We start from the raw sequence: 27,922 nt of genomic DNA, 5'->3' as shown, positions 1-27,922 counted from the left end.
TGGAAACATTCATGACTATTTGCAGATATGCAATGACATCAGAGTTCAATTCTACACATTTTGTCTTCCTTTAATATATCTCCCCGTTTCCCATCTATCAAATAAAGCATATAACATACTATTTAAAAATCAGTAGCCTATCTTAATATTACAGAAATTAATAAATTACTATTAATTATGAGTCTCAGATTTGTAATCAACTGAGCCATCAGGGAAGAAATCAAATATGACTTTTTCCAAATCATTTTAAGTAATGTAGGGTAAGCTAATTTATAGTAAGCTAATTTATAGTGCACATGTAGAGAAAGTAAGAGGGAGGTGGTAGTTGTGAGCATGTAATCATTTTCACGAAACTCTTCACTTTTTGGACCTAATGAACAATTTCCCTCTTTCTCCTGGGACTGCAGCTTTCTATAAATCTATAAATCAATTTCCAAGCCATGGATCGTGATCAGGATAAAAATTGATCGATGAGGAGTGTTTTGCATCGTGAGTCAGAGAAGAGCTGAAATCCATCAGAAATATTTACATTTATATTTTAGTCCTTTACCAGACACTCTTATCCAGAGTGACTTACAATTAGTGAAATTATCTGATAATAAAAATAACTGGCATGGACAGAAAATCCTACACTGAAAAAACAATATTTTTTATCATAGCAGACAGATTTAATGCACAATGGATGTATCACAAATAAATATTGACACTCAGACAGCTGATGTTCAGCTCATACCCTGTGATATGGGAATTTCCCTCACAGAGGCAAAGAAGTAGATATATATACTCATTGTTGGTTTCTGATGATTCACAGAAACAACAACAGCTTTCACAGTGAAGACAAAATCAGTTCAACAGTATCCACAGAGATATGTGTCTCACTGACCATCCATCTCCTGCAGTTTAATCAAAGTGACTAGGGCCAGAAAGGGGGCCCCCAATCATTTCTTAGGGCTTTTTGGGGCCAGGCCTCAGAGATGGAAACATAAAGGTAAAATGTTTGGGCCAAACACTGGAGCTAAGCCTGACAATGAACATACACCATATATGGTCCATTTCAAAGGAGCCCTATAAGCCTGTCAATGAGTCCAATTGGGTCTGTGTCCTCTCTCCTGAGAGCAGTTCCTGGGGATGACAGGTAGAGGGTGTGCTTCTGTGTTAAACACCCAGTCCTTCAGAGGCAGGAGATCGTCGTCAGAGAACAGCAGGTAAAGATACCTGTAACACACCAGAGAGAGAGAGGACAGAGAGGAGGAGAGGAAAACACTATTAAAATTAGGTACAAAAGGAAGCAAACACTGACACATATTACAAACTCTATACAATAAAATGTACAATAGCGTTATGTTATGGTTATTGCTAGTGTAAAGCGCAGAGAAAATACGAAGATAGAGAAGGGAGGACAGGAAAACACAATTAAGATGAGATATATGGACAGGGACAAAGTAAAAACGGACAGAGATGACAAACTCTGTACAATAGTGTTATGTTATGGTTATTGCTAATGAAAAACACAGAGAAATGACAAAGATAACACACATGATGCTTGTATCTTTTCCTTCACTCACTTGAGTGTTTCTGCCAGAAAGAAACTCTGCTGTAGGTTGTCGTGTTGGATTATATGGCCGTAGACATCAATGATACCAGAGAACCCTGTGGCAAGTCGACAGTGTCGCTCCAGAGCCTGTAAAATAAAAGTACAATCCCATCTTTAACTAACCGCAAGAATCAGACCAACATTTCCATTTTACATGTAGATGGTTTTATGGTTAAGTTATTTTAGGGTAAATCACACATAGAACTACAGTATCAAAATGGGCTGAAAGGAAATATATCACAGGATCATAGGTCAATTTATTGTAATGTATTTTCATTGCTATACAGTGCCTTCGGAAAGTATTCAGACCCTTTGACTTTTCCCATATTTTATGTTACAGCCTTATTCTAAAATGGATTAAAAATACAATTTCCTCAGCAATCTACACACAATATCCCATAATGACAAAGCGAAAACAGGTTTTGATTTTTTTTGCAAATGTATTACAAATAAACAACAGAAATACCTTATTTACATAAGTATTCAGACCCTTTGCTATGAGACTCGAAATTGAGCTCAGGTGCATCCTGTTTCCATTGATCATCCTTGAGATGCTTCTACAACTTCATTGGAGTCCACCTGTGGTAAATTCAATTGATTGGACATGATTTGGAAAGGCACACACCTGTCTATACAAGGTCCTACAGTTGACGGTTTTTGCTCTGACATGTACTGAGCCATGACGTCGTAGGAATTGTCCGTAGAGCGCCGAGACAGGATTGTGTCGAGGCACAGATCTGGAGAAGGGTACCAAAGAATTTCTGCAGCATTGAAGATCCCTAAGAACACAGTGCCCTCCATGATTCTTAAATGGAAGAAGATTTGAACCACCAAGACTCTTCCTTTAGCTGGCCGCTCGGCCAAACTGAGCAATCGGGGGAGAAGGGCCTTGGTCAGGGAGGTGACCAAGAACCTGATGGTCACTCTGACAGCGCTTTGGAGTTCCTCTGTGGAGATGGGAGAACCTTCCAGAAGGACATCCATCTCTGCAGCACTCCACCAATTAGGCCTTTATGGTAGAGTGGTCAGAAGGAAGCCACTCCTCAGCAAAAGGCACATGACAGTCTGCTTGGAGTTTGCCAAAAGGCACCTAAAGACTCTCAGACCATGAAAAACAAAGTTGTCTGGTCTGACGAAAGCAAGATTGAACTCTTTGGCCTGAATGCCAAGCGTCACGTCTGGAGGAAACCTGGCACCATCCCTACGGTGAAGCATGGTTGTGGCAGCATCATGCAGTGGGAATGTTTTTCAGCGGCATGGACTGGGAGACTAGTCAAGATCGAGGAAAAGACGAACAGAGCAAAGTACAGAGAGATCCTTGATGAAAACCTGCTCCAAAGCGCTCACAACCTCAGACTGGGGCGAAGGTTCACTTTTCAACAGGACAACGACCCTAAGCACACAGTGAAAATAACGCAGGAGTGGCTTCGGGACAAGTCTCTGAATGTCCTTGAGTGGCCCAGCCAGAGGCCGGACTTGAACCGATCTAACATCTCTGGAGAGACCTGAAAATAGCTGTGCAGCAACGCTCACCATCAAACTTGACAGAGCTTAAGAGGATCTGCAGAGAAGAATGGGAGAAACTCCCCAAATATAGGTGTGCCAAGCTTGTAGCGTCATACCCAAGAAGACACCAGGCTGTAATCGCTGCCAAAAGTGCTTCAACAAAGTACTGAGTAAAGGGTCTCAACACTCACACTACAGTTCAAAAGTTTCGGTGTCACTTAGAAATGGCCTTGTTTTTGAAAGAAAATCAAATGTTTTTGTACATTAAATCAGAAATACAGTGTAGACATTGTAAATGACTACTGTAGCTGGAAACGGCTGAATTTTAATGGAATATCTAAATAGGCATACCAAGGCTCATTATCAGCAACCATCACTCCTGTGTTCCAAAAGCACATTGTGTTAGTTAATCCAAGTTTATCATTTAAAAAAGTCTAATTGATCATTAGAAAACCCTGTTGCAATTATGTTAGCACAGCTGAAAGCTGTTGTGCTGATAAAGAAGCAATAAAACTGGCCTTTAGACTAGTTGAGTATCTGGAGCATCAGCATTTGTGGGCTTGATTACAGGCTCAGAAAGGCCAGAAACAAAGACATTTCTTCTGAAACTCGTCAGTCCATTCTTGTTCTGAGAAATGAAGGCTATTCCATGCGAGAAATGGCCAAGAAACTGAAGATCTCGTACAACGCTATGTACTACTCCCTTCACAGAACATCGCAAACTTGTTCTAACCAGAATAGAAAGAGTGGGAGGCCCCGGTGTACAACTGAGCAACAGGACAAGTACATTAGAGTGTCCAGTTTGAGAAACAGGCGCCTCACAAGTCCTCAACTGTCAGTTTCATTAAATAGTACCCGCAAAACAGCAGTCTCAACGTCAACAGTGTAGAGGCAACTCCGGGATGCTGGCCTTCTAGGCAGAGTTGCAAAGAAAAAGCCATATCTCTGTCCAGTGTCTGTGTTCTTTTGCCCATCTTAATCTTTTCTTTTCTTTTTATTGACCAGTCTGAGATATGGCTTGTTCTTTGCAACTCTGCCTAGAAGGCCAGCATGCTGGGGGTCGCCTCTTCACTGTTGATGTTGAGACTGGTGTTTTGCGGGTACTATTTAACGAAGCTGCCAGTTGAGAACTTGTGAGGCGTCTGTTTCTCAAACTAGACACTCCAATGTACTTGTCCCACTTGCTCAGTTGTGCACCGGGGCATCCCACTCCTCTTTCTATTCTGGTTAGAACCAGTTTGCGCTGTTCTGTTCAGGGAGTAGTACACAGCGTTGTACGAGATATTCAATTTCTTGGCGATTACTCGCATGGAAAAGCCTTAATTTCTCAGAACAAGAATAGACTGACGAGTTTCAGAAGAAAGTTCTTTGTTTCTGGGCATTCTGAGCATGTAATCGAACCCACAAATGCTGATGCTACAGATACTCAACTTGTATAAAGAAGGTCAGTTTTATTGCTTCTTTAAAATCAGGACAGCGGTTTTCAGCTGTGCTAACATAATTGCAAAAGGGTTTTCTAATGATCAATTAGCCTTTTAAAATTATAAACTTGGATTAGCTAACACAACGTGCCCTTGGAACACAAGAGTGATGGATGCTGATAATGGGCCTCTATACGCCTATGTAGATATTCCATAAAAATTCAGCCTTTTCCAGCTACAATAGTCATTTACAACATTAACCATGTCTAAACTGTATATTTCTAATCAATTTGATGTTCTTTTAATGGACTTTTTTTGTTGCTTTTCTTTCAAAAACAAGTGACACCAAACTTTTGAACGGTAATGTATGTAAAATGTCATATTTCAACAACAAAAAATACTTTTAATAAAGTAGCAAAAAAAAAAAAAAAAAAAACTGTTATTGCATTGTCATTATGGGTTAGTGTGTGTCGATTGATGAGGGGGAAAAAACAATTTAATCCATTTTAGAATAAGGCTGGAATATAACAAAATATGGAAAAAGTCAAGGGGTCTGAATACGTTCCCAAAGGCACTGTAAATGTATGGCCTCACCTCCAGAGCCTCCCAGCCCCACTCTCTGTACTTGGGGTCATGGGTCAGTCTCCACATGTACATGTAGCTCTCCACGACCTCTGGCCTCAGGATGTAATGCCTTTCGTTTACTCTGGGTGCTGTGGCCTCCGCTCCATCATCAAACCGGAACACCTCTGGGCCCAGTTTAGTGGCTGTTGGATTTTAGGTTGGATTAGAATTGACAATGCATTATGCTAAACGTATTGATCTCCAGCACCTGTTTAGAAAACACTGGATATGCATATATTGAATATTTGTCATATTGTGCATATTTTATATTTTTTGTATTGTGCATATTTAATATTTTACTATTGTGCATAATTATGTAATATGCTGGAGAATAGTCATATTAGAGAGAAAGCTGTATGATTACAATTGTTTCTGCCAAGGTGCTACACTCAGGGATTGAGACCGGGGTTCAATCCCTGGGCAGTATGTACCTAGAGAAGGGAGCGTTACAGCTAGATCACACCCTACAATCTTACAGGTTAACTTTATTCCCTGCAACTACTTGCAGATGCTCTTATAATACTTTATACTTATATAAATATACTTCTACTCTAGATGTCGCTGGATGTCTATAGGCTACCCATATGCATATCTAAAAACACAGTACCAGTCAAAAGTTTGGACACACCTACTCATTAAAGGGTTTTTCTTTATTTTGACTATTTTTTACATTGTAGAATAATAGAAGACATCAAAGCTATAAAATAACACATATGGAATCATGAAGTAACCAAAAAGGTGTTAAACAAATCAAAACATACTGTATATTCTTCAAAGTAGCCACCCTTTGCCTTGATGACAGCTTTGCACACCGTTGGCATTATCTCAACCATCTTCACGAGGAATGCTTTTCCAACAGTCTTGAAAGAGTTCCCATATATGTTGAGCACTTGTTGGCTGCTTTTTCCTCCAACTCATCCCAAACCATCACAATTGGGTTGAGTTTGGGTGATTGTGGAGGCCAGGTCATCTGATGCAGCACTCCATCACTCTCCTTGGTCAAATAGCCCTTACACAGTCTGGAGGTGTGTTTTGGGTCATTGTCCCGTTGAAAAACAAATGATAGTTTAACTAAGCGCAAACCATATGGGATGGCGTATCGCTGCAGAATGCTGTGGTTGCCATGCTGGCTAAGTGTGCCTTGAATTCTAAATAAATCACTGACAGTGTCACCAGCAAAGCACCCCCACACCATCACACCTCCTCCTCCATGCTTCACGGTGGGAACCACACATGCGGAGATCATCCTTTCACCTACTCTGCGTCTCACAAAGACACGGCGGCTGGAACCAAAAATCTCACACTTGGACGCATCAGAACAAAGGACAGATTTTCACCAGTCTAATGTCCATTGGTCCAAGTTTCTTGGTCCAAGCAAGTCTCTTCTTCTTATTGGTGTCCTTTAGTAGTGGTTTCTTTGCAGAAATTTGACCATGAATGCCTGATTCACGCAGTCTCCTCTGAACAGTTGATATTGTGATGTGTCTGTTACTTGAACTCTGTGAAGCATTTATTTGGGCTTCAATCTGAGGTGCAGTTAACTCAAATGAACTTATCCTCTGCAGCAGAGGTAACTCTGGGTCTTCTTTTCCTGTGGCGGTTCTCATGTGATCCAGTTTCATCATAGAGCTTGATGGATTTTGCGACTGCACTTGAAGAAACGTTCAAAGTTCTTGACATTTTCCGGATTGACTGACCTTCATGTCTTAAAGTAATGATGGACTGTCGTTTCGCTTTGGTTACTTGAGCTGTTCTTGCCATAATATGGACTTGGTCTTTCACCAAATAGGGCTATCTTCTGTATACCACCCATACCTTGTCACAACACAACTGATTGGCTCAAACGCATTAAGAAGGAAAGCAATTCCACAAATGATCTTTTAACAAGGCACACCTGTTAATTGAAATGTATTCCAGGTGACTACCTCATGAAGCTGGTTGAAAGAATGCCAATAGTGTGCAAAACTGTCATCAAGGCAAAGGGTAGCTACTTTGAAACATCTTAAATATAAAATATATTTTGATTTGTTTAACACTTTAGTTACTACATGATTCCATATGTGTTATTCCATAGTTTTGATGTCTTCACTATTATTCTACAATGTATAAAATAGGAAAATAAAGAAAAACCCTGGAATGAGTAGGTGTGTCCAAACTTTTGACTGGTACTGTATACAGTGCATTCGGAAAGTATTCAGACCACTTGACTTTTTCAACATTTTGTTACGGTACATCTATATTCTAAAATGGATTTAAAAAACTACAAAATCCTCAATCTACACAAAATACCCCATAACGACAAAGTGAAAACAGGGTTTTAGATTTTTTTTCAAATTTATAAAAAAGGAAAACTTTGCTATGAGACTTAAAATTGAGCTCAGGTGCATCCTATTTATATTAAATCATCCTTGAGATGTTTCTACAACTTGGAGTCCACCTGTGGTAAATTCAATTGATTGGACATGATTTGGAATGGCACAAACCTGTCTATATAAGGTCCAACAGTTGACAGTGCATGTCAGAGCAAAAACCAAGCAATGAGGTCGAAGGAATTGTCCGTAAAGCTCAGTCAGGATTGTGTCGAGGCACAGATCTGGGGAAGGGTACCAAAAAATGTCTGCAGCATTGAAGGTCCTCAAGAACAGAGTGGCCTCCATCATTCTTAAATGGAAGAAGTTGGAAGAAGTTTGGAACCACCAAGCGGCACATGACAGCCTGCTTGGAGTTTGCCAAAAGGCACCTAAAGGACACAGACCATGAGAAACAAGATTCTCTGGTCTGATGAAAACAAGATTGAACTCTTTGGCCTGAATGCCATGCGTCATGTCTGGAGGAAACCAGGCACCGCTCATCACCTGGCCAATAGCATCCCTACAGTGAAGCATGGTGGTGGCAGCATCAAGCTGTGGGGATGTTTTTCAGCAGCAGGGACTGGAAGACTAGTCAGGATCGAGGGAAAGATGAACGGAGCAAAGTACAGAGAGATCCTTGATGAAGTCCTGAGCCCTCAGGAGCAGGTTATCAGACCGGGGCAAAGGTTCACCTTCCAACAGGGCAACGACCCTAAGCACACAGCCAAGACAACGCTGGAGTGGCTTCGGGACAAGTCTCAATGTCCTTAAGTGGCCCAGCCAGAGCCCGGACTTGAACCCGATCTAACATCTCTGGAGAGACCTGAAAAAAGCTGTGCAGTGACAATCCTCATCCAACCTGAAAGAGCTTGAGAGGATTTGCAGAGAAGTATGGGAGAAAATCCCCAAATACTGGTGTGCCAAGCTTGTAGCGTCATACCCAAGAAGACTCGAGGCTGTAATCACTGCCAAAGGTGCTTCAACAAAGTACTGAGTAAAGGGTCTGAATACTTATGTAAATGTGATATTTCAGTTGTTTGTTTTTTATAAATTAGCAGAAATTTTTAAAACAACTGTTTTTGATATGTCATTATGGGGTACTGTATAGATTTATGAGGGGGAAAAACGATTTAATCAATTTCAGAATAAGGCTGTAACGTAACAAAATGTGGAAAAAGTCAAAGGGTCTGAATACTTTCCGAAGATGGCGCCGAAGAACATGGCTGACGTTTTATGTTCTCCCAACCAATTGTGCAATTTTGTTATTTTTTTTGCCTTTTGTGTAACTTATTTTTTTAACTTATTGTGTACATAATATTGCTGCTACCGTCTCTTATGACCAAAAATAACTTCTGGACATCAGAAAAGCGATTACTCACCACAGACTGGAAGAAACTTTTTCCTTTAATGAGTCTGACGAGAAGGATGTCCTGCTTTCACTGGAACAGGCCCAGATCCACGCCTTTTGCGTGAAGAAAAGACGCCGGAAAAGGCGACGCAAATCGGGGATCTTTCTGAGAAGCCGGAGGCGAGCGAGTAAACTCCCAATGCCTTCCATTCTCCTTGCTAACATGCAATCGTTAGAAAATAAAATCGATGACCTACTATTAAGATTATCCTACCAAGAGGACATTAAAAACTGAAACATCTTATGTTTCACCGAGACGTAACTGAACGACAAAACAGACAATATAGAGCTGGCGGGATTTTCCATGCACCGGCAGAACAGAGACGCTACCTCTGGTAAGGCGAGGGGTGGGTGTGTGTGTCTTTTTGTCAATAACAGCTGGTGCGCAATGTCTAATATTAAAGAAGTCTCAAGGTATTGCTCACCTGAGGTAGAGTACCTTACCACACTATCTACCAAGAGAGTTCTCATCTGTATTATTCGTAGCCGTCTACTTACCACCACAAAGCGAAGCCGGCACTAAGCCAGCCCTCAACCAACTATCAGGCCATAAGCAAAGAAGAAAATGCTTACCCAGAAGCGGCGCTCTTAGTGGCCGGGGACTTTAATGCAGGCAAACTTAAATCAGTTTTACCAAATATTTACCAGCATGTCACATGTGTAACCAGGGTGGAAAAAGTCCTAGCCCACCTTTACTCCACACACAGAGATGCATACAAAGCTCTCCCCCGCTCTTCATTTGGCAAATCTAACCACAAGTCTATCCTCCTGATTCCTGCTTACAAGCAAAAACTAAAGCAGGAAGTATCAGTGACTCACTCAGTACAGAAGTGGTCAGATGACGCGAATGCAACACTACATGACTGTTCTGCTAGCACAGACTGGAATATGTTCCCGGGATTCATCCAATGGCATTTAGGAATACATCACCTCAGTCATCGGCATCATCAATAAGTGCATTGATGATGTCATCCCCACAGTGACAGTATGTACATATCCCAACCAGAAGCCATGGATTACAGGCAACATCCGCATCGAGCTAAAGGCTAGAGCTGCCGCTTTCAAGGAAAGGGAGACTAACCTGGGCGCTATGCCCTCTATGCCCTCAGACGAACCATCAAACAAGCAAAGCGTCAATACAGGATTAAGATTGAATCCTACTACACCGGCTCTGACGCTCGTCGGATGTGGCAGGGCTTGAAAACTATTACGGACTACAAAAGGGAAACCCAGACGCGAGCCTACCAGACGAGATAAATGCCTTTTATGCTCGCTTCGAGGCAAGCAACACTGAAGCATGCACGAGAGCACCAGCTGGATGACTGTGTGATAACGCTCTTGGTAGCCGATGTGAACAAAACCTTTAAACAGGTGAACATTCACAAAGCCGCTGGGCCAGATGGATTACCAGGACGTGTACTCAAAGCATGCGCAGACCAACTGTCAAGTGTCTGCACTGACATTTTCAACCTCTCCCTGACCGAGTCTGTAATACCTACATGTTTCAAGCAGACCACCATAGTCCCTGTGCCCAAGGAAGCGAAGGTAACCTGCCTAAATGATTACCGCACCGTGGCACTCACGTCGGTAGCCATGAAGTGCTTTGAAAGGCTGGTCATGGCTCACATCAACAGCATCCTCCTAGACCCACTCCAATTCGCAAACCGCCCCAACAGATCCATAGATGACGCAATCTCAATCGCACTCCACACCGCCCTTTCTCACCTGGACAAAAGGAACACCCATGTGAGAATGCTGTTCATTGACTACAGCTCAGCGTACAACACCATAGTGCCCACGAAGCTCATCCCTAAGCTAAAGACTCTGGGATTAAACACCTCCCTCTGCAACTGGATCCTGGACTTCCTGACGGGCCGCACTCAGGTGGTAAGGGTAAGCAACAACACGTCTGCCACGCTGATCCTTAACACTAGGGCCCCTTAGGGGTGTGTACTTAGTCCCCTCCTGTATTCCCTGTTCACCCACAAATGTGTGGCCAAACACGACTCCAACACCATCATTAAGTTTGCTGACGACACAACAGTGGTAGGCCTGATCACCGACAACGATGAGACGGCCTATAGGGAAGAGCCAGAGAACTGGCAGTGTGGTGCCAGGACAACAACCTCTCCCTCAATATGAGCAAGACAAAAGGAGCTGATCGTGGACTACAGGAAAAGGTGGGCCGAACAGGCCCCCATTAACATCGACGAGACTGTAGTGGAGCGGGTCGAGAGTTTCAAGTTCCTTGGTGTCCACATCACCAACGATCTATCATGGTCCAAACTAGAAGTCGACCGATTAATAGGAATGGCCGATTAATGAGGGCCGATTTCAAGTTTTCATAACAATCGGAAATCGGTAATTTTGGACGCCGATTTTACCGAATTTACACCTTTATTTAACTAGGCAAGTCAGTTAAGAACACATTCTTATTTTCAATGACGGCCTAGGAACGGTGGGTTAACTGCCTTGTTCAGGGGCAGAACGACAGATTTTCACATTGTCAGCTCAGGGAGTCAATCTTGCAACCTTACGGTTAACTAGTCCAACGGTCTAACCACCTGCCTCATGAGGAGCCTGCCTGTTTCGCGAATGCAGTAAGAAGCCAAGGTAAGTTGCTAGCTAGCATTAAACTTATCTTATAAAAACAATCATAATCACTAGTTATAACTACACATGGTTGATGATATTACTAGTTTATCTAGTGTGTCCTGCGTTGCATATAATCGATGCGGTGCGCATTCGCGAAAAAGGACTGTCGTTGCTCCAACTTGTACCTAATCAAAAACATCAACGCCTTTCTTAAAATCAATACACAGAAGTATATATTTTTTAAACCTGCATATTTAGCTAAAAGAAATCCAGGTTAACAGGCAATATTAACCAGGTGAAATTGTGTCACTTCTCTTGCGTTCATTGCACGCAGAGTCAGGATATATGCAACAGTTTGGGCCGCCTGGCTCGTTGCGAACTAATTTGCCAGAATTTTACGTAATTATGACATAACATTGAAGGTTGTGCAATGTAACAGGAATATTTAGACTTATGGATGCCACCCGTTAGATAAAATACGGAACGGTTCCGTATTTCACTGAAAGAATAAACGTTTTGTTTTCAAGATGATATTTTCCGGATTCGACCATATTAATGACCTAAGGCTCGTATTTCTGTGTGTTATTATGTTATAATTAAGTCTATGATTTGATAGAGCAGTCTGACTGAGCGATGGTAGGCACCAGCAGGCTCGTAAGCATTAATTCAAACAGCACTTTCGTGCGTTCTGCCAGCAGCTCTTCGCAATGCTTCAAGCATTGCGCTGTTTATGACTTCAAGCCTATCAACTCCCGAGATTAGGCTGGTGTAACCGATGTGAAATGGCTAGCTAGTTAGCGGGGTGTGCGCTAATAGCGTTTCAAAAGTCACTCGCTCTGAGACTTGGAGTAGTTGTTCCCCTTGCTTTGCATGGGTAATGCTGCTTCGAGGGTGGCTGTTGTCGATGTGTTCCTGGTTCAAGCCCAGGTAGCGGCGAGGAGAGGGATGGAAGCTATACTGTTACACTGGCAATACTAAAGTGCCTATAAGAACATCCAATAGTCAAAGGTATATGAAATACAAATCGTATAGAGAGAAATAGTCCTATAATTCCTATAATAACTACAACCTAAAACTTCTAACCTGGGAATATTGAAGACTCATGTTAAAAGGAACCACCAGCTTTCATATGTTCTCATGTTCTGAGCAAGGAACTTAAACATTAGCTTTCTTACATGGCACATATTGCACTTTTACTTTCTTCTCCAACACTTTGTTTTTGCATTATTTAAACCAAATTGAACATGTTTCATTATTTATTTGAGGCTAAATTGATTTTATTGATGTATTATATTAAGTTAAAATAAGTGTTCATTCAGTATTGTTGTAATTGTCATTATTACAAATATTTTTTTAAACATTTTTTAAAAATCGTCCAATTAATCGGTATCGGCTTTTTTGGTCCTCCAATAATCGGTATCGGTACCGGCGTTGAAAAATCATAATCAGTCGACCTCTAGTCCAAACATACCAAGACAGTCGTAAAGAGGGCACAACAAAACCTTTTCCCCCTCAGGAGACTGAAAAGATTTGGCGTGGGCCCCCAGATTCTCAAAAGTTTCTACAGCTGCACCATTGAGAGCATCCTGACCGGTTGCATCAAAGCCTGGTATGGCAACTGCTCGGCATCTGACCGTAAGGCGCTACAGAGGATGGTGCGAATGGCCCAGTACATCACTGGGGCCAAACTTCCTGCCATCCAGGACCTATATAATAGGTGGTGTCAGAGGAAAGCCCATAAAATTGTCAGAGACTCCAGTCACCCAAGCTCTCCGGTACCAGAGCGCATGGACCAAAAGGGTCCTCAACAGCTTCTACGCCCAATCCATTAGAATGCTGAACAATTCATAAAAATCACCACCGGACAATTTACATTGACCACCCCCCCTCTTGTACACTGCTGCTACTCGCTGTTTGTTTCTTACCTATGCATAGTCACTTTGCCCCCACCTACATGTACAGATTACCTCAACTAGCCTGTACCCCTGCACACTGACTCGGTACCGGTGCCACCTACCTGTATATAGCCTCGTTATTGTTATTCTTTTTGTTATTCTTATTGTGTTACTTTTTATTATTACTTTTTATTTTAGCCTACTTGGTAAATATTTTCTTCTTCTTGAACTCTTGAACTGCACTGTTGGTTAAGGGCTTGTAAGTAAGCATTTCACGGTAAAGTCTACACTTGTTGCATTCGGCGCATGTGGCGAATAAAGTTTGATTTGAATGCACTGTACATTGATTTTTATGTGGACCTATGAATATATAACTCATTATAGCCTCAATGTCTACCCTGAGTTATGCATCTTGATAAACACACTTTAACAGGAAATCAAATCTGTATCAGAAACTGAAGCTTGGCTTCCATTAGGTATTAAGACACAATCTCAAACTAACACTTTGTTCAACTGCACTGCCAGTAAGTTGGTAGGTATCGGAGGATCTCCCTTTCACATTCTAACTGATGCCCGTCACTTTGGCAAGAAGCATGTTTGCAGGACTGTTCCTCTTTATAGCCAGTCTGTCGAATGTAGATGCAGTGATTTGCAATGAGAAGAAAGTTTGTGCCTTAAGAGGGTTCGTCAGTGAACATGAACTACAATTTCCCTGATGCTGACTTTTTGGCGGACAGGTGACTTAGTCTGGTTTAACAATGGCAACAAAAGAAATGGAAGGACAAGACCATTCCCGAAGACTTCACAGATGACGAAAGGGTATTACAGACGTTTTGAGTGGCTTCATGACTTTTGGGGGAATCTTCTATAAGCTAGCTACATCTGGTACAAGAATGGGCAAAATTTACCAAACCCTGAACATCAGCCTGTACCTAGACCCAGTCCGCAGTGAGGAAGCAGGCAGTTATTCCTGTGCCGTAAAAGGATGTGAGGATCTTCACTCTCCTGCATGTCTCCTTGGTAACTGATGGGATGTAATAAACACAAGACCATCTGCGCCTTCATTGGGATACCTGTCAAAATCCCTTGCAATTACGCATTATCCCAGCATTCAAACCATCACACAATCTGGTCAAAAACGGTTTTCAAATACTTGGACTTCCCGGATCGGAAGAGCACCATGGTAACAAGGAGAAAGACTGCACCCTGAGAACAAATTCACGTTTAAAAAGCAAGGGGGTACGGTACGACATACAGTGATCCATTTGGGGTCAATCTGTCTGTTACAAACATACAAGTAAAAGTTACTCCTCCCATTGCAAAGGAGGGAGAATCAGTCCTGATCTCCTTCTGCAAGACTTCCTGTCCAAACTTTAGTTACTTAGTCCAAGTCCAAGGTCACGTTTCTACAGGCAGTCAGAAAGGGCATTCAGGCAGCTACTTCTCTATTGTAAGAGGCCTTGAGAATCTCCCATTGGAGGTACACTTATTGTGAAATATGGCTCCAAGAACACTTCAATGTCAGTCAGTGGTGAAATAGAGGAGGGCAGTCCGTGACTCTGACCTGCAGCAGCGATGCCAACCCACCAGTGACGTCTTAAACGTGGTACATGAGCAATGGGACTGAAGTGAGAGTCGTACAGACAGGATAAGGAAGAGAACAGTACATAAGTGTCAGTCTGGGAGACATGATCCAGTACTACTGTATGGCTGAGAACAAGATAGGAGCTCAGAACTCTACCCTCTTGGACCTTAACATAGGTGTGTCTTCACAGTGTCCGTTTGCTTTCTGTACTGACTGTGGTGGGCGTTGCCCTGGCTGCTAAAGCTTCAGTTCTCATCTACTGTACACTGAAGAGGAGAAGCAGGAAGTGATGTCAGAGAAGGAAGTGATGTTAGAATAGGAAGTGATGTCAGAGGAGAAAGTGCTGTCAGATGTGAGTGTGAGGACCAGAGCCTCTATTTATGAAACCCTTGACAACATCTTTGCAGACACTGATGAGTATTACGACATACAGGGTGACACCTACACAGGGCTTCAGAGAGATCAGGGTGACACCCACACAAGCCTTCAGAGAGATCAGGGTGACACCTACACAGGCCTTCAGAGAGATCAGAATGACAACTTTTCACATACAATGGCAATATGAATGTCCCTCAAACATTTTCTCAAACCCCTAACTTCGTACTTAAGTTCCCATATGAACTTCATTAAGGCAATGAAATTGAATAAAATGTGTAATGCTAGTTAATGTTATGTAAGAGATGTGACATTGTTATTGTTTTGTTATTGATCATGCTATTTAGTTTGTTAAGTATTAACTAATGGTAATTCATCATTAGTCCATCCTTTTAGTGGATTCTTACTGTTAACACCTTTACAGGTGACTAACTATTAAACCTGTCAAGCAATAACTAATGATGTAATGCCCTATCTGGTTGGGGGTGGGGCTTTGTTGGAGCATAAGATTGAGAGTGGTAGAGGATTTGTTGTTTGTTTTCGCCCTTCGCCTGTAAAATACTGAAAAGCCAAATAAAAAAACCTTGATTAAAAAAGCACTAACTAATGGCAATTCATTTTGAATCCATCCTCTTTGTGGGGCCCTATAGTAAAAACTGTTCAGACTTTAACTAATGAATTGTGAATATGCCATGAAAGCATGTCAATTACAACACCCTGTAAGGCATCTGATTGGGCTTTGAACTGGGTTGAGTATATACTATATAGATGTGTTCCTACGTGTACGTCTGTAGGACTCGTGGCAGGTATGGGTGATGTTAGCAGCCAGGTCCAGTTGGTGCTGCCTGGTCTCTGGACTGCCGTGTTCAGCCCCGATCCCGATCATCCCTCCAGAGAAGCAGGCCAGGTGACCCATCCTGTGGTCCAGGATACCCCCTCTCCACTCAGCCACGTAGATCAGCCCCCCAGGAGACCTCTGGACTAGGTTATTCTCTATGGCCTAAAGCAGTGTACAGTAGATGGGTATCATTAGTAAACAACATGTGAAGAGTTTCATTCCAAAACGCGATATATCCATTTTCAGAAATGTTGGTAAATTGATATTAATTTTAAAAATATATATATTTTTCATCAAATGTCTTTGCCTCTTTTCGCGATCTCTTCCCTTTTCCTGCTCTGTTCTATGGTACTGTTCTTGTTCTCATGCTCCACCTATTGCTTTTCTGCTGTTATAACATTATATGGCAAAGCATGCAACCATAGACTGGCCATAGACTGGTATGTGTACCTCCAGTGCAGCATAGTACATTCTTTTAGCAACTTCATCTGTCCTGTCTGACATCAGGTAGGATTTTATTAGATACTCGTAGAAGCTGTCACCAAGGGCCCCAATGGAGACATAATCTGAAAAAGATAAGCAATAACGCATGATCTGCCATGCCATATAACACAAGTGGCTGTTCTCAGACAGGACAATAACATCAAAGAAAAATGTAATCCCTCTTAGTTTAATGAAGGACTGCAATCACTCAATAGTCAGATGGTGATTTACGCTGTTCCCAATGCCCACTGACTGGGTTGAGAGCGTTTGGGTAGAGGCCACGTGGCTTGTCCAGCTGGTTCAGGTGTTTCCTAATATTCATAACCTGAGGGTGTAGAGAAGTAAGAGGGCGAGAGAAACACAAAACAAGTAAATTTATTTAACAGTTGAGCTTAATATGGGGTATTCTTTCTAAGCACCTGTTATTTTCACATTATATCTGATTTTAAAGACTTGAAAACAAAAGCATTATATGTGAAGCTTGTGGAGTTACAGCACTCACCTTCTCGGTATAAATGGGATCATTGGTGAGTTCTGACAGATGAACAAACTCCAGATGCAGTGTTCCAAACTCTGCTAGAACACTGCTCCTCCCTAGATCCCCTCCGGACGACCTCCTGGAATCACTAAAACAGGAACAGACATGAGACAGAGATACTAGCCTGACAACTCACACTAAATTCTTCCGCTGCTTTGTCGTTTGCTACATACTTTAGTCTGAGACAACCATCATTGAAATCATTTGTGGTGACGAGGAGCGATTGGATCATCTCTAACCAATCAGAGTATCAAAGCCAATTACGATTATTCAAACTGCCCACGTGTGTTCTGGCTCTAGCCCAACCCATTCTGTTTCTGTTCACTTTCGGTGAAGCGTCGGGGAGGTACTCAGATCCAGAACCATTCCGAAGAAGTCCGTGGGTGCGGCGTAGCGTTTGGCCGGTGCAAGGAGTCTGGGTAGCCAGGCAAGAGCAATGTAACATTTGAAACCTGCCTACTGTACTGTAGAAGTTGTACCAGCAATAACACATACATTATGCATTGGGCACATTCAGAATTTTATGAACACAATGATCCTCCCAATTTGCAAATTCTACATTTGTTGAAATGTGAGGGTTAAGTTGCTAATACTGTTCGGTTAGCTGAATTACACCCTGACATCCAAGGGTCTCTGTATTTTTTAAATTATATATAGGCCTAATAATAAAGAGGTCATTTAAACGGTAAAAATGAATTTCCTTTTAATGTGGCATGAACACAACCAGTCATGATACTTTCATCTGATTGTCAAACAAATCACTTCAAAAGGTAGGCATGTTCGTCCACTCCAAAATAATTCCAGCATTCAAACTGCATGGCATTTGATGAATGGAAATAGACATCTGTTACAAAACACCAAAAAGTGTGTCTAATGTCATTCAGTGATTGCCATTGATTAGGCCTACATTAATTGATGTGTCTTGCTGACAAATTTATATATTTTTGTAGTTGGGACACCTGAAATGGGGCTGAAACTGTCCTGGGAAAAACGAGATGCTCACCCTAACACACACTGTCAACTTACTAGACTAGGCTACAATGTGTTTTACCATGAACCTCAAATATATGTAGGCCTACTGGTAGCCAGTGATGTAGCAGTAAAAAAAAATTGGTGGGTAAACTCTGATTGCTGGTCGCGGTAAAAAAAAAAGTAACTCTCCCTATAATTTCAATGCATTATTATTATAATTTTTTTAAAGGTGGGTAAAAGGCATTTACTTGCGTTTACTCTTCACTAGGACTACACCAATTCCGATAGCCTACCCTCTCAGCCAAGGCAATTTTAAAGACATCAACACACACAGAATAGCCTACATTCAAAATAATAAGTTACTTGAATCTAAACATGTTTTACACCATAGTTCATGAGTTGTCCATAATTCATGAGTTAATGCTTGGGAGACTTCACAGATCATGTGACATAAAACACTACCTTTCTTTCCTTACAAAAATTACATTTATGACAGTGTTATTTATCATTGTTAAGCATTTAACAATTGAATTAGAACATTGAACCTGTACGAATCATTCATCTTGGAGATCTCTGAAAATTAACTGTAAGTGTAACTATGCCTACGTAACATTTCATGATGTTTCGCTGTGGAAACAGTTCTCATGAGCACACAAATCCAAAATAATGTAAGCCTATGCCATTGCAAAATCGAATGCTTCTAACCGAAAGAGTCAACTATAGGCCTACTGTCATTAACGTATAATTGTTGGATGGATTGGATGTGCATTGGTGTCTAGCTGTGGGCTAGTTGTCTAGTGATATTGTTGACCATCATCATCATCTGATCGAGGAAAGAAAACAAATATTAATAGAACATAATGAAGCTAAATAAAATGGTCTGTTACTTCTGACGCAGAGATCACCAGTACCCTCGCGCATCTGAAAAACAAAACAACGAGCGCTCCAAACAGCTGACCGACAAAAGCAAACAATGATAAATCAACGGATAAATCAAATGCATTGGAATAAAGGCTATTTTTAACAAAGTCGCATGGCAAACAAATGTCGAAAATGAGGAAGTACAAAGGAACATCTACACATAAAGGAGGTCAGCTGAGGCTGAAATTCAGCACTACTGGATGGACAGCACCGCCACATAGAAATACATTTTTTAAACCATGACAGATAGGTGGGGGGTATTCGTTTCATTGGTAAATATGAAAATAAAATATTCCAATGTAAAACATATTTACCACTGCATTCTAAACAAATAGGAAGCGTGTCAAATTGACATTATTTCGAGACCCTCCCCAAAGTTGGACTTTTGTTGCATTTAGGGGAGTTAATGTCTCATTCAGGGGAGCTGAGCCCCCGACTCCCCCGTAATTCGCACCATGGTTAGCTGAATAACTTACATCCAACTCAAATTGGCTACGTAATATTTATGTAGTAATGTATAATTTTCTCTGCTCTTCTGCAAAGGTGTTGGCTATCATGCTCTCTAATGCACATGGCGGAAATATCAGTGTTGCCCTAAAATGAGTAATTTCACAGGCTTATTATTTCAGTGTTATTGGAGATAGCTGTAGTCAGACAGAATTATATGCAGTAAGCTCTAACCAGCTTTGATCACACAGAATAATAATTTCTAACTGTGACAAGCCTTGATTGGCTAGGCGGATAAGTACTTGTTGTGACAGAAAAGCGTTGATTGGATAGAATTACCATTATAGGCTGAGACAATCTATAGTTGTGTCTTGGATATCCTTATTTTTGTCCAGTTGTCAGCAGACAGCATGGTTCATGTCTGAAATATTATTTTGTCTTTCTGATAAAAGAACCTGGAGAATAATCATGACGACAAGAGTCTATTCTGCTATAGATTAGAAGCAGATCCTGACCTGTTAGTCTTTCTCTTCTACCCAGACCTGTTCCTCATGCACTTCCATAATATTCTATATTTAGATCTGGAGGAGGGGGATGTTGATCTTCCTCCACTCTGAGCCTCTGTCATTCCCAGACACCTGACACATCGATCCCAGATACGCCTTTGACTGAAAGCTGGGGAGAGGGAAGCTGACAGGCTGCCAGGAGCACCAGCTTAGCTTACCCTCCCTCTAATGGCCATGGCAGATTGCTTCACACTTCTCACTCACTTCACACTTACTTTCCCTAGGGACTAGGGGGGAGAGCTGAGCCATCAGGCAAAACTGAATAGAATGACTCTCACTTCTGCAGTGAAAATGCATTTTGAGTAAAAATGAACAGGATGGATTCCCTTTCTCTCTCCGATCCAAATGTCTTTTCCACTGTGGTTTTAATAGTATTACCGGGATGAGATAAATCCAGAGTTCATCAAGTGTAACGCATGATGACACACTGCAACTAATTAGATCACAATATATAGTCCTGCAATCTATTTACAGTCCAAGAATTACACTACCTACAACAGCATAGCTACAATGTGTCAGTTTATGTATATTGCTTCAGTGAAGTCTACCCTGCTCCAGCAGAAGAGGTATTGTATACCCAACTAGGAAATGCTACCCACCCGGCCAGGTTGACAACTCCATGTGGTATGCCTGTGGGAGTGTTGAAGGCAGGTAACAGATTTCTCCCCAGCTCCACCACTTTCCTTTTAAACACCTGGAGAGACAAGAGAGCGGTTCAGTTCAGTCCAGTTAAATCAGTTCAGTTAAATCAGTTCAGTTAAGTCAGTTCAGTTCCGTTGAGACAGCTCCGTTGAGACAGCTCCGTTGAGTTCGGTTCAGTTGAGTTCATCTAAAGTAGTAGATGTGTGACTTTATGGGACAGCTCAGGGCTTCATGGCCTCTTCTATCCCTCTTCTCAGTGTCAGTTTGGTTACGGGTGGGCTTTGGCAAGGGACAAGGAAAGGGGAGGAGTGTTGTAGTCTTCATTGTAGTTCACCTTTTGTAGACTGCATCTAGTTCAAGCTCTTCTATGCTGAAACCACATTGTCAGTGTATCACTTTTCAGGGAGTGTTAATAACAGCTGTGGCAAAGTTGGTGTCCCATTTATTGTTTCCTGTCCTGCATGTCCCCAAAGGAAAGGTGCCTAATGACTCTCCTTGTTGTATCCAATAGGGCTGCGACAATACCAGTATTACACAATTTTTTCCATAGCAAAAATAAAAACACAAAGCAGACCAAACTCTTTGGTCCTTTAAAACCTGCTTTATGTAAAATATTGTGTTCTATAGCTTAGAAATAAATACAAGTGACTCTGGATGACAACATAATGATGTTTGTTTTCAACATTAAATCCCTCTTCGTGTTTTGTTTCCATACCACAATACTAACAAATATCTCAATACTGGTATCATCCCAGCGCTAATATCCAGGTGGACCACATTAGTATTATCTAATGATACACAACATGTATAAATCCACAGGCACAGCTTGACAAACTTACAAAATATGACATGCAGCTAAAAGAAAGAATTTCACCAAAGTAAAGCCAAAGCTGGAGTCAAAGAAGAGCTTGGGACACAGTGTGCCTGTAGCAGTGTTCTGTCTATCTGAAATGCAGCATTCTTTTAAAACCAATTACTGCCTCTGTTTGAGAACAAAGCAGCCAGCAACCACAAACAAGCAGTCTTGATTAACCCTCAATATAAAAGTCTGAGAAAACTCTCTGCAGGATTTAATGAAACTGGTACTGTGATGAGTATGTTATGTTTTCTTTCATTTCTGAAAAGACTGTATCAAGATAATAATCCAGATCTCTCTTTACAATTATTTAAGGCTTGAACAAGTGTCCTTGAAATTGCACAGACTGTAATCACATCAAGAACTGAGAGCACAACCTTGTGAAGAAAAGTGCTCTGGCAGAGGAAGGTAATACTGGTAGTCATGTTGCCATGGTAATCTGAAAATATACTGTAATCTCACCCAGTGTAATTGATCACCATACAAGGAGAAAAACAGGCTGTTAGGAGCTGTCCATGGTGCTGAATGTCCTCCCAGCTGTCATACCTGGGGCTGTATGTGTTAAATATCTCAGAGCAGGAGTGCTGATCTAAGATCAGGTTCCTCCTGTCCATGTTATCGTAATCATTGTGATCTAAAAGGCTAAACTGATCCTAAATCAGCACTCCTACTCTGAGACACTTGATACATACAGCCCCAGATTTTAAGACACTGTTTAATTAGAGAAGGCACAACTGAGCCCTAAAACAATATTCTTAATTACTTCATAGTCTGGTTCTTGATCCTGTTCCCAGCTGTGATAACTGACCATCCCCACAATGAATCAACTGCAATGGAATCATTCTACGACAGAGCCTGCTTAGTTCCGAAAAATAATGCCTTGATTGTGGATCAATTCCAGAACTCAATCAACCTACATAATTTCAGTGGTGTGTGTGGTATTGATGTAATTCTCTAATCTGTCCGTGATCGATGCATTATAGGATATATAAGTTTTGACAACTGCACACATCAACCAAGGATGTGATGGCGGTTCTCTTTGATTCTAGGTCATTTATTTGAACGGCCGCATTATCAGGCAAGAGGATGTAGAGCTGTTTTCCGGGAGACAGATATCTTTAGGCCTCATAACGGTGGGAGACATTATACCTGAGTAATACCACTGTTAAGCAATGTAGAAATGTGATGAATAAACTATGATGGATGGATCTCACCTCCTCTCCTGTTAGGTAGTAGGCAGACAGCAGGCCACCCACGTAACGGATATTCACTTCAAACAGAGACGCCTCTCCACCCTGTGGGGTAAAGAAAGAAAGAAAGAAAGATTGCTTTTCATTACAGACGAGGGATACTTTCTATTGTGTCTGACGAGCTGTCGGAGGTTTGGCTCCAGGGTTATTTAAGGATGTTTTTAATTTTCTTCTCAGCGGGCATAATCTCCCTGCCTGAACCATGATTGATATGCAGGTCCAGCATTCTCAGAGTGACGTCCCTATCCAACTCCAACCTGTCTGCACGCTGTTCTGGATTAGATTTAAACAGCTGGATTAGATTTAAAGTGGCCTATGTATAGCCCCACTGACAACATAAATTATTTGTAATAAGGGGAAAAGGACCCACTTACTACATTGAGGTTCAGGTTGTTCTCCACCCACTCCTTGGCCTCCTGGTACTCTTCACCAAGCCCCATAATGTAGAGGGTATCCAGAGAGTCCACGATAGAGGCACCTCTTAACCCACCTGTGACACCAACACACTAACACATAATGGACTGCACTGCAGACTAGAAACATTAACTGCTATGGACTGCACTGCAGAGACATTAACTGCAGACATTAGTTTGTAAACTTCCATGTAGATAGAGTATGTTCAGAAGCAGGGTACTGGTATGCCATATAGTACGTTCAGGGGGCCATTTACTCACCAAATGTCCTCCCATCATTGCCATTCCTGGAGAGTGGTCGCAGCTCATTCTCCCCCCATGCGTAGAGCTTATAGTTGTCCCAAGCAAACTTCATCATCTGAAATAAAAATACATGTGGTAGAATCTCAGTGAAATAAGTAAACTAGTTTTAGTGATAAACAAACAGATGAAAACCTTTAATTAGCTTCAATATCAAAATTGAACAGCTCATTGCAGTCATTTCATAATCTCCATGAAATGATATCATTGAAATAGGATGAGGTCATTCAAGCATCACATTTCTGTGATCCGAGGGCTCCCTCTGGAACCACCAGTGACATTAGTAACAACCAACATCCATTCATCTCCTCACCCTACTTATTCACATGGCTTAGGCTAATGCATATAATGGCTTACACATTATATTATCGTAATATGCATCTAATTTTGCCAAACTAACTTCTCTCACCATGGGGTCTGTTTATATCTCAAGAGCTAATAACCTACTCCATTAAACAACTCCTCTGCCTGCAGTCCTTGTCAACAATCTACCAACAGTGAGTCGCAATAAGCAGTAACTGTATATCAGTTTGTTTCTTATTACCTCTTGGCATAGATTAGCAGTTATCTTGAGGTAACTGTCGGTAACTGTGTTAGGGAAAGAAAAAGAGAACAAAAGAAAAGAAAAGGCTGTAGTTCTGTTGACACTGGCTCTGGCTTTTGTGGTGATAGGAGGACAATGTGTGAGACAGGTGGAGAGAGCAGGGAGAGATGAACTTTGGAGATTATGTGTTGCTTTATTCATCAAAACAGCAGAACCAGTAAGGAAGACAGATAGGGCTATTCATGATCTTTCACCGGTAAAGCCTTGGGGTTGACCTTTGTAATCAAGATGACCTATTCTGGATGGGATCTTTGGCACCTCTGAATCATCTGCCTTCAATAAAGTATCAGATGACCTTATTTCCCCTCCAGAGGTTTTGAAATGACACGGAGCATCCATTGATCAGAACATTAGGAAGAAAGAAAGATCTTGTATAACAATTGAAGGGGTTTTAGTTTGACATTTAAGCTTGCTTGGCTTTGTTGCAGCCGTGTCAATGTCATTTTATACTTCCGCACAATGAATATCCAAATGAGGCCAAAGATAAGTCACATTCTCCTTGCGAAGAAATGAACAAGAACCCAAGTTAGACCAATCTCTGGCAATACAATTCTTAACTGATATGATACTGTAATAGCTTTCTGAAGTTTTGGGCCTCAATTTCTATGAAAGAAAGCTTCTGTTTGACTGTAAGTAGCACTATTTATGAAAAACATATCAAAAGAATAAAAGCTTCTGTTTCATTCAGGAGAATCATGGCTGAATAGCAACATAGATCACTCAGTCTACTGTTGCTCTACAGTCATGGGCTTTGCAAATAGCTTGCCGGGTAAATAATATATCTCTATTCTCTGTTTGAATGAAAGAAGCTAGTGTACGTTGTGTGTGGGATTATTCACCCCCCTAGTTGCTGTGTGTGTGTGTGTGTGTGTGTGTGTGTGTGTGGCTTTGGAGACGTTTGTAATAAGTAGTGTCAGGTAAAGGCTTAGGTGAACAGCGGATGTGACTGTTGGGAGTCAGGAGAATCATCATGTTCGACAGTCAGGAGCCTGTGCCCCAGAATAATGAGGTGCACTGTGCGTCCTAAATGGCATCCTATCCCCTATATAGTGCACTACTACTCATAGGGCTATGGTCAAAAGTAGTGAAATATGTAGGGAATAGGTTACCATTTGGGACAGAGACCCGGTGTCTGGACAACTGGAGCAGCCTTGCCAATCAAACAACATTACCTCAAGAGATCTGTACAGTAGGCTTTATGACCCCTGCACCCCACCTCTGTCAACCCACACACTTACCATGCAGCACCATTATTGACCTGGAGATTTGCAGCCTGCTGATGAATTTGTCTGGCTTTTCAAAAGATGCCAACTGCATTCTCTCATGGGCAACAGTGCGGAGACACCTTATCGTTTTCAGTCTGGGGGCTGTGCTAGAATCCAGGCTATTTAGTATAAAATTCACAATAGATCCCATTTAATTTAAAAGTGTGAATCAAATCAAATCAAATCAAATTTTATTAGTCACATACACATGGTTAGCAGATGTTAATGCGAGTGTAGCGAAATGCTTGTGCTTCTAGTTCCGACAATGCAGTAATAACCAACAAGCAATCTAACCTAACAATTCCACAACTACTACCTTATACACACACACAAGTGTAAAGGGATAAAGAATATGTACATAAAGATATATGAATGAGTGGTGGTACAGAACGGCATGGCAAGATGCAGTAGATGGTATAGAGTACGGTATATACATATGAGATGAGTACTGTAGGGTATGTAAACATAAAGTGGCATAGTTTAAAGTGGCTAGTGGTACATGTATTACATAAAGATGGCAAGATGCAGTAGATGATATAGAGTACAGTATATACATATGAGATGGGTAATGTAGGGTATGTAAACATTATATTAAGTGGCATTGTTTAAAGTGGCTAGTGGTACATTTTTACATAATTTTCCATCAATTCCCATTTTTAAAGTGGCTGGAGTTGAGTCAGTATGTTGGCAGCGGCCGCTAAATGTTAGTGGTGGCTGTTTAACAGTCTGATGGCCTTGAGATAGAAGCTGTTTTTCAGTCTCTCGGTCCCTGCTTTGATGCACCTGTACTGACCTCGCCTTCTGGATGATAGCGGGGTGAACAGGCAGTGGCTTGGGTGGTTGTTGTCCTTGATGATCTTTATGGCCTTCCTGTGACATCGGGTGGTGTAGGTGTCCTGGAGGGCAGGTAGTTTGCCCCCGGTGATGCGTTCTGCAGACCTCACTACCCTCTGGAGAGCCTTACGGTTGTGGGCGGAGCAGTTGCCGTACCAGGCGGTGATACAGCCCGACAGGATGCTCTCGATTGTGCATCTGTAGAAGTTTGTGAGTGCTTTTGGTGACAAGCCGAATTTCTTCAGCCTCCTGAGGTTGAAGAGGCGCTGCTGCGCCTTCTTCACAACGCTGTCTGTGTGGGTGGACCAATTCAGTTTGTCCGTGATGTGTACACCGAGGAACTTAAAACTTTCCACCTTCTCCACTACTGACCCGTCGATGTGGATAGGGGGGTGCTCCCCTATCATTGAGTAGACCTACAGCCTCAAGCATGTTGTTGCCATTAACAGTTATTTGCTCTAAGACATTGATTGTTCAAGCTATTATTGTCCTCCTGCCTTCTCCACATAAGCCTGTCTGTACCAAAGCGTTATCCTATCCTATTATGATACCATATGACAATGCATAGGCCTATCACCGCATCTTACCTCTTTGACTTTCTCCCGACGCTGCAGAGATTCAGGGTCACTAGGTTTTCCATAATTTGCGCCATATGGCGGTTTCAGCATACAATTCCTCAACTTCACTCTCACAGGTGAGAGCGCCCCACTCGATACCACCACGCCCCCTGTATGCACCTTGTTGTTGGCAGCGTCACCTTCAGACGTATGTTCCACTGAAACTGTTCCTTGACTACTTTCCTTGTTATTATTTGTCTGTTTTCCATTTGAAGATGAGAGTTGTGATTGTATACGTAGCACTCCAATATCGAACCGAGCGGCTCCAATGAGCCCATATCCAATGGGTGAGCTGGGCTGTGCACTTCGTCCATTCATAGAGTCGGTGATAACTGCCGAGTTGTCCGAATTATGTTGAAAAATACGTTTCAAACGAGATGTTTCAGGCAAAAAGAACAAAGCTCCAAATCCCAGACTTCCGAGAAACAGTAAGAATACAAATGTCTGCGGTAAACGAAGCCCCACGAATGAAGTTTTACCTGCGAGCGTTTTGAAAATCATCTCGTCTCAGTTTACCAACACAACAGCTACATTGTTGATAAAGTCAACTGTTGTCTCCTTACATTTTCCCTCGTGGCCGTTACAACATAAAGAAAATAATTGAACTTATTTAGTTTGAGTAGAATTCCAACGTTAAATCTTCCCAGAGTATAGCGATAACATCGACTCGTCCGTCATAGCGATTTTATGAACGCACGAGCCATTCTTAATCAGGTCTCGTTCACTCAAGCGTGTTCAGAATTGTGATACTGTACACTGTACAGTACCTGTGTGAAGCTAGCCACAATAAGGATTAGCCACAATAGTGGAATTTGCGGTTCGGCTTCAAAATAAAAGTCCCCAATTGAACCTGATGAACGGATACAAATAGTGTAATCATTTTACATTTTAGTCATTTAGCAGACGCTCTTATCCAGAGCGACTTACAGTTAGTGCATTAATCTTAGGATAACTAGGTGGGACAAGCACATATCACAGGCATAGTAAGTAAACTTCTCAATAAAGTAGCTATCAGCAAAGTC

At 41.7% G+C, this 27,922-nt stretch overlaps 1 protein-coding gene across 2 annotated transcripts; it reads right to left on the bottom strand.

Annotated features, from left to right (window-relative positions):
- Positions 1-13: 13 nt before the first annotated feature.
- LOC139559378 (mannosyl-oligosaccharide 1,2-alpha-mannosidase IA-like) lies at positions 14-27,667 on the bottom strand. Of its 2 annotated transcripts, XM_071375353.1 has the most exons (12): positions 26,871-27,666; positions 23,542-23,638; positions 23,242-23,357; positions 22,832-22,912; positions 20,719-20,813; positions 17,178-17,301; positions 16,907-17,000; positions 16,643-16,758; positions 16,135-16,354; positions 5,116-5,288; positions 1,566-1,681; positions 14-1,215 (listed from the first exon to the last, which is right to left on the bottom strand). In XM_071375353.1, exons 1-12 carry the CDS (start codon positions 27,399-27,401, stop codon positions 1,077-1,079), a joined length of 1,902 nt encoding a protein of 633 aa, XP_071231454.1. In that variant the 5' UTR covers positions 27,402-27,666; the 3' UTR covers positions 14-1,076. The 2 variants fall into 2 exon arrangements, 1 of the variants encoding a protein (XP_071231454.1); XR_011671750.1 differs by lacking the exon at positions 5,116-5,288 and having other exon boundaries at positions 1,077-1,215; positions 26,871-27,667.
- Between the last annotated feature and the right edge of the window lie 255 nt (positions 27,668-27,922).

This window comes from Salvelinus alpinus, chromosome 29 (assembly GCF_045679555.1).
Source record: "Salvelinus alpinus chromosome 29, SLU_Salpinus.1, whole genome shotgun sequence".
NCBI lineage: Eukaryota > Metazoa > Chordata > Actinopteri > Salmoniformes > Salmonidae > Salvelinus > Salvelinus alpinus.
This window is presented reverse-complemented; position numbering and strand designations above follow the sequence as displayed.

Bases quoted from the DNA above. Each gene is read 5' to 3' on its own strand.
- LOC139559378 (XM_071375353.1), bottom strand. From the start codon at position 27,401: ATGATTTTCAAAACGCTCGCAGGTAAAACTTCATTCGTGGGGCTTCGT. The intron at 17,001-17,177 runs GTGAGTGCTGTA...CTACACCCTCAG, and splicing joins ATCCCATTTATACCGAGAAG to GTTATGAATATTAGGAAACA. The intron at 5,289-16,134 runs GTAGGAACACAT...AAAATCCAACAG, and splicing joins CGAGTCCTACAGACGTACAC to CCACTAAACTGGGCCCAGAG.